Source organism: Microtus ochrogaster, unplaced genomic scaffold (assembly GCF_000317375.1).
Source record: "Microtus ochrogaster isolate Prairie Vole_2 unplaced genomic scaffold, MicOch1.0 UNK37, whole genome shotgun sequence".
NCBI classification, from domain to species: Eukaryota; Metazoa; Chordata; class Mammalia; order Rodentia; family Cricetidae; genus Microtus; species Microtus ochrogaster.
In genome coordinates, this window is record NW_004949135.1 from 1,300,717 (window position 1) to 1,306,778 (window position 6,062).

Here is a 6,062-nt window from a genome sequence, read left to right on the forward strand (position 1 = left end):
CCCATGTGTGTATACATGTACATCTGACATAAGAAAATTAACAAAACTGTTAATTGGTTATTTCTAGATCATAGGACGATCTTAGGTTTTTTTTCACATTTTAAAATAAATATAAGTATTATTAGTTATTTGCATGTAATGGTATATTTTATTTCATATTTTTCCTCTTTAAATATTTATTTCTGTGTATGAGTTTTTTGCCTTCAGTATGTGTATGTGTACTAGCACCCACAGAGGACCAAAGATGGCACTTGATCCCTAGGAACTGGAGTTATAAATGGCTGTAAGCTACCATGTGGGTACTGGAAACTAAACCCAGGTCCTTTACAGGAGCAGACTCTGCTCTTAATCACTGAGCATCTCTCATCCCCTATATTTTTCTTTCCTTTTGTTTTGTTCTGTTTTCTGTATATTTTTCTTCTTAAAAACATTTTTCAGATTTTCTAAAGTACAATACAACATTTTTCAACAAAAACACTTTGTATAACAGAAAGTTCTTCATACACGAAGAGAAGTGAGTCTATCCACTGATACATGAGTGGCTTGAGACCACAGAAGTCGTCACTTAGATGGCTAAGGATCAATTACACAAACAAACAAATATGAAACAAAACTGGGGGCTGGAGAGAAGGTTCACTGGACATTGGATAAGCCTGAGTACAGTCCTTGCAGAGAACCTGTTGACAGCACCCACGTCAGGAGGCTCACAGCCCCTGGAACTCCAGCTCCCAGGGATCCAGTGCCTCTGGTCTCCAAGGGCGCTTGCTCTCGCATGCACACCCGCAATTTAAAAAGTGTTTTTAACTCTTAAATGTAAACGATGTAAGGGTCATAAAACAACAAGTAGTAATGAAGTCAATCACCAGGAATAGAGTGGAAAGTGAGTTTAGTTATGGGACTGAGCAGTGTTTAGAACGGCGTCACCCATTTATTTGACAGGGCACCACCACTGCACACAGTCTCATCAGTTTACACTAACGTTTTAAATATCTGGTCCTGAGTGTCCTAGCTTGTTCCTTCCAAATCCTTCATAATGAGGAAGAACCTGTTAAGAAAATTCTAAAATGATTTCTCAAAAAGTTTTTTTTTTTTAAGCTCCATGACATTCCTTCTGACCACAAGGATATATCTTGATTTACAAGTTTGTATAATCTCTGCTTGATAATACTGGACAATCCTGATGAAGACAAGCCCCAAAAGAAAAACTTCATGCTTACCACCACTAGCAGACCATGCTGAAACCTTTAACTCAGCCACACCTTGGTGTGAATACCTCCTAAAGGCCCTCTACCCATTTACTTAATTTCTCATAGAAGTCAACACAGAATATCTCCAAACCCATCATAAATGTCAACACTGTATCTTTTATTTTCTATCATGTAATTTTAAATCTCAAAACATCAATAGCTAAGAGAGTAGGGCATCGGGCATGAAAAGACAACAGTAAGCTGAAGTCTGCAGAATAGTCAGTCCACTGAGGTGACGGAATGCAGAGTGCCATTCTAATAGCAGCTTCTCTCTTGTTCTTTGTGGCGACAGTTCAAGTGTATTTTTAAAAATTTTCACTTGTAAACAACATGAATCAAAATGGCCTATGAGGTAATCTAAGCACTACAAGATAATTTTAAAATACTAGATAAAACACCGTGTTAAAGACATACAGAAATCAGGGTTCACTTTGGTCTTTATATGGCTAGAGTTGTTAACAGCGCGAGAGACACACACTGATTAAAGCCAGCTTGGTGGTGGGCGCCTGCGGTTGACAATGTCAGTGACGGGAGAGGTAGTCGGCACCATCATTTCAGGCTGGGAACGGACAAGGGTAAGCCACGGGCGTGTTAACGTCGGAATACTTGCTCCCAGTCCAGTACTTTGTTCCATACGTAAGATCCACAATGCGTCACAGGTCACCCTCTCACTGTGACAGAACAACCAGGTCACAACTCACACAGGCACATCTTGAGGCTGCTGTCAGTATGTAAGACAGAACTGGATGCTTTCAACAAGTTGTTCTTTTTCTAAAACAAATAAATCTCATTAAGACATCTAGAAAATTAAAGTCGGCGCAGCTGCACTTGCATATAATTTCCTGGATTTTATAACAAAGGTGAAATACATATATATCTTAAGATACACATTTCTTAGAGAAAACAGATAAATTAATTTAAATTAACTTAAGACTTAATGAGATTCCCCACATCCTGTCTAATCCCTCCTACAGTGAGTGTCACAAAGTCTATCAACACTGGGGCCTTCCATTCACAAACTACGTGCAACCAGTGGCATCTCGGGCCTGCACTGGTGCAAAATAAATCTGAGCCAGAGTACAAAAATAATTGGCAATAAAAACCATCCTATATTTGGGAGGTGGACTGATGCTAATATCGTGATGTCTTTATCCTTTCCTTTAGATTGCACACTAAAATTTCTAAGTTATAAGCAGATAAAAAATCTCCCTAAATCATTCATTTGTAAAAATACATCCAAAGACTAGAAATACAAGTATAAAAACGTCTCCATTATGTCCTGCTGTGTAGAGAATGAAGGATCTGCAGGCTAAAAGGCTGGTAGGGCATCATTTTTGGAATTACCTTTGTGTTGACATGGAGGGTGGGTCAAAAGGTAGCTCGATTCATAGACCATCGCCCCATTATTAGGAACCCCTGAAAAAAATGGTGCTTCACAGACTCTTTTCCCTCCTGGACAGGAGTGGCACTGCACTTTCAGTTCCCTCTAAGGCAGGCAGGCAGCCTGCTGCTGGTTTGTTCCACACCAGGGGCTTGTAATGATGCAGTCTGCTTTGTCTTCAGTGCAACAAAGATACAAGTGAAGGGGGTAGGAATCTTTTACATCATGTTTGCTTCTGTGCACCCTCCTGCTCCCACCTCTAAGCAACAGAGCTGTTTTCAAGACTGTTTCTGTGTTGTTTTGCTTAGCATAAAGAGTGCCTATACTCCCTTACACTCAATACATGTTAACTTTAAGAAAATGCTTGGAGACTTTGCTACCTAACATGAGAAGTCCTATTATTCACAGGCATTTTGGAGAAACATGCAGTTGTAAACGCCTATCTATGCTACAGATTGAAAGTGTCTGTACCAGAGAATTACTATAAGGCTGCAGCAGCATCAAGGTGTGCTATGTAATAGCTAGGAGGTAGCCGTTTGCTGTAAACGGAATGTTTCACCAATGGGAATGAGCAATGTGCTCATATCAGTGAATTCACATCTGCAAGGAGTGGACGAGTTTGCTTTACAATACTTTTCACATGAAATAAAAACAGGAGGACCAATACCTGATATTCAGAATTATAATCGATGTCAAACTCAGAGGTAGTTACCAACAAGTACATGTACGAACATAAAGACCTAATTTATTTGGCTTGTTTTGAGTAGGCAGGGCGATAGACTAGTCTGTAAAGAAACAATAAAAACATCATATTGTATGTTCCCTGAGCAAAGTTCTTTGTCCTGAGCATGTAACAGTGACAATATTTTCATATAAAAAATAAACCCCAACTTTAACCATAAGGTTCTGTATGTGCTCTTAGTAATTCAGTCTGGTTAGATGCTGAAAAATGTCAACTGCACCCATAAGATCCATAGTTCAAGTGCTCCAGAATTTTCTACTTAATTTTTAAAAGTGATCTCAGCTCTGAATTTTCATATGTAAACAGAATGTCCAATTTTCAAGTCCATAATTTCCTATTTCTATAGTCAAGGAACTTTGGTTTGAACTTTCAAAGTCACCTGTCATATTTTGCTTGTACAACTGTTACTTTGTTCATTATACTTGGGTGACACTTTGAATTGTCTACATAATTTAAATAAGCTTGAAATGCTCACATAAGGCAAGGCAGTACTTCTCTATGGCTACGTCACATTCAATATCGTCAACAGTAAGCTCTGCACTACAGTACACTGACACGTCAACAGAATACTACGGGAATTCTCAGAAATACTGTCAAGAGATTCAAGCTAACCTGGAAAGGACTGGCACACGGGAGGAAGGAACTCCTCAGCAGAACGCATCTCATTTGAGTCACGATGCTTTCTTGTTTGATTATCTGAGCTATACCAACAGGCCCATATAAATTATATTTACTGCCAAAATTATGCACTGCAATTCCTTGGTACCTTCTTGGAGATGTTTCAAAAGTTTTTTGTTTTTGTTTTTTTTTTTTAAACATGATGGAGAACAGAACTATACTAAGACAATCTGATAGCAAACTGAGAATCCATCTGAGAAGATTCTTATCAATAGCCCCGAATGCTCATCCTGAACCCATAACTTAGGTTACTTCAGCTTCTATACTCCAGGCAACTGCCATGGCATCAATGTTATCACAGAAAGTATTTCTGGCCACATGGCAGTGAGGATTTGGTAATTCTGCTCCAGGTTTATCATTCTAGCTGCCTGCCACTAAATGCTATTCTTTTTAGTATCAGCCACAGACTGTATCTGTTGGGCAACTGTAAGCATCTACTTAATTTTCACTCTAAGCCCCATTATTTTTTCATTTCTATGGTGTTTGTTTTAAAACAGGTCTGAGGATTCTATGGGGATAATAAAGACAGCCACTAAAATATACCCAAATAATTAGTTTCCTTTAAGGCTTCAGTAGTAAGTAAGGAGACCTTCCCGTTCTAAGTGATGGTTCAGGAGCTGCTTAGACAAGGGAGGCTTCCATTGCCATAGTCCCTTAAAAACCTAAGAAATGTGTAAAAGAGCTGGTATCAAAATACCACTGAAAAGGATTACACCATGATATTTATACATTACCCTCCCCTTCATTCTTCTTAATAGGCATGTAAATCACAATCAGAACAAAAGACACTGAAATACCAGCCCAGAAACTTCACATTCATTGTCTTTTCTGGAGTTACGTATCCAAAAATCAAAAGCTTACGGCAGTCAGAGGCATTAGAGTTAAGTTGCCACCTTCAAACAGGAGAAGGCAGATAACAGCCAAAGCAAACACTCCATCAGCACCAGGACACAGCAGTGAATCCAGACTTGGGAGGCACCGAGTATCCCAAAACCCTTTAGTACCATTTGACTGGCAGTCTGAGATCTGATGAATACTTTGGTTCACAAAAAAGTAACAGTCAGGAGGTTATGTTTATGTAATATAAAAGAAAATTTAGGAAAAATTCTAAGGGTTAATTCTGAGACCACCTCAAATGCTTCACATGGACTTTCAATGCTTGGAGATGCCCAATTATCTGTGGTAGAGTATGTGCTTATATCTCCATAATACATGTTTAAAGAAAGGCCTATACACACATCTATTTATACACATGTATGTGTATGTATACACCTGTGCTCCTATGTGAAATCCCCACACATACATATAGACTCAAGTCTCTCTTCTCACTTATGCAGCACATACTATATGTATTTCGAGTCTATAAAACACGAAACCCTGCTTAAGTGTAATTTGCTCAAGAATGATTTGTCTGATTAAGAAATTCACAGTTCCTCAAGAGTAGTTAAAATCCCGGTCAGCTGCTATCTGTAGAATACTATTTCCCTGTGCTTGCGTGAGGTAGACTTCCCAGCCGGGTGAAGAAAATGCCGACGAGATTAAGATTTTTTCCGTTTCTGAATTGAAGGCCCCTTTTTGTTTGGCTCTTCTGTTGCTACAAATGCCTTCATGGAAGAAACTTCTTGGGGTGACCTGTCTGACAGCTCTGCCATCTCTGACCTCGCCTCCTGAGGAAAAGGTGATGTGTAGCCATGGCCCCCTCCCACTTCTCTTGGCGAAGCAGAAGTGCACGGCTGGGACTCTGTCTCCTGTCTTCCCTGAGCGCTGGCGGGTGGCTGTGGGATAATCCTGTGCGGGCAGTTTGCTACCATGTGCATGATGCTCTGGCAGTAATGGCACTTCTTTGGCTGAGGAGGTAGACTACATTCTTTAGCATGATGGTCAAGGCCACCGCAGTTGTAGCATCTGCAAAGAAATACGAGAAAAATATCTTAAAAGTAGGTAGAGTGTATAATTAATGAAAAGCAGTGGTTATTAAAATAATTAAATATTAATTATTATTATAAATAATAAT

General features: G+C 39.3%; 1 protein-coding gene across 3 annotated transcripts in view; it reads right to left on the minus strand.

Annotated features, from left to right (window-relative positions):
• Positions 1-1,366: 1,366 nt before the first annotated feature.
• The window catches only part of Lin28b (lin-28 homolog B), a 110,896-nt gene continuing 106,200 nt past the window's right edge, over positions 1,367-6,062 (minus strand). For all 3 annotated transcript variants that reach the window (XM_026789993.1, XM_026789994.1, XM_005368625.3), the window contains one exon: positions 1,367-5,953. In XM_026789993.1, coding sequence (XP_026645794.1) covers positions 5,587-5,953 — 367 coding nt within the window. In that variant the 3' untranslated portion in view covers positions 1,367-5,586. The remainder of the gene's footprint in view (positions 5,954-6,062) is intronic.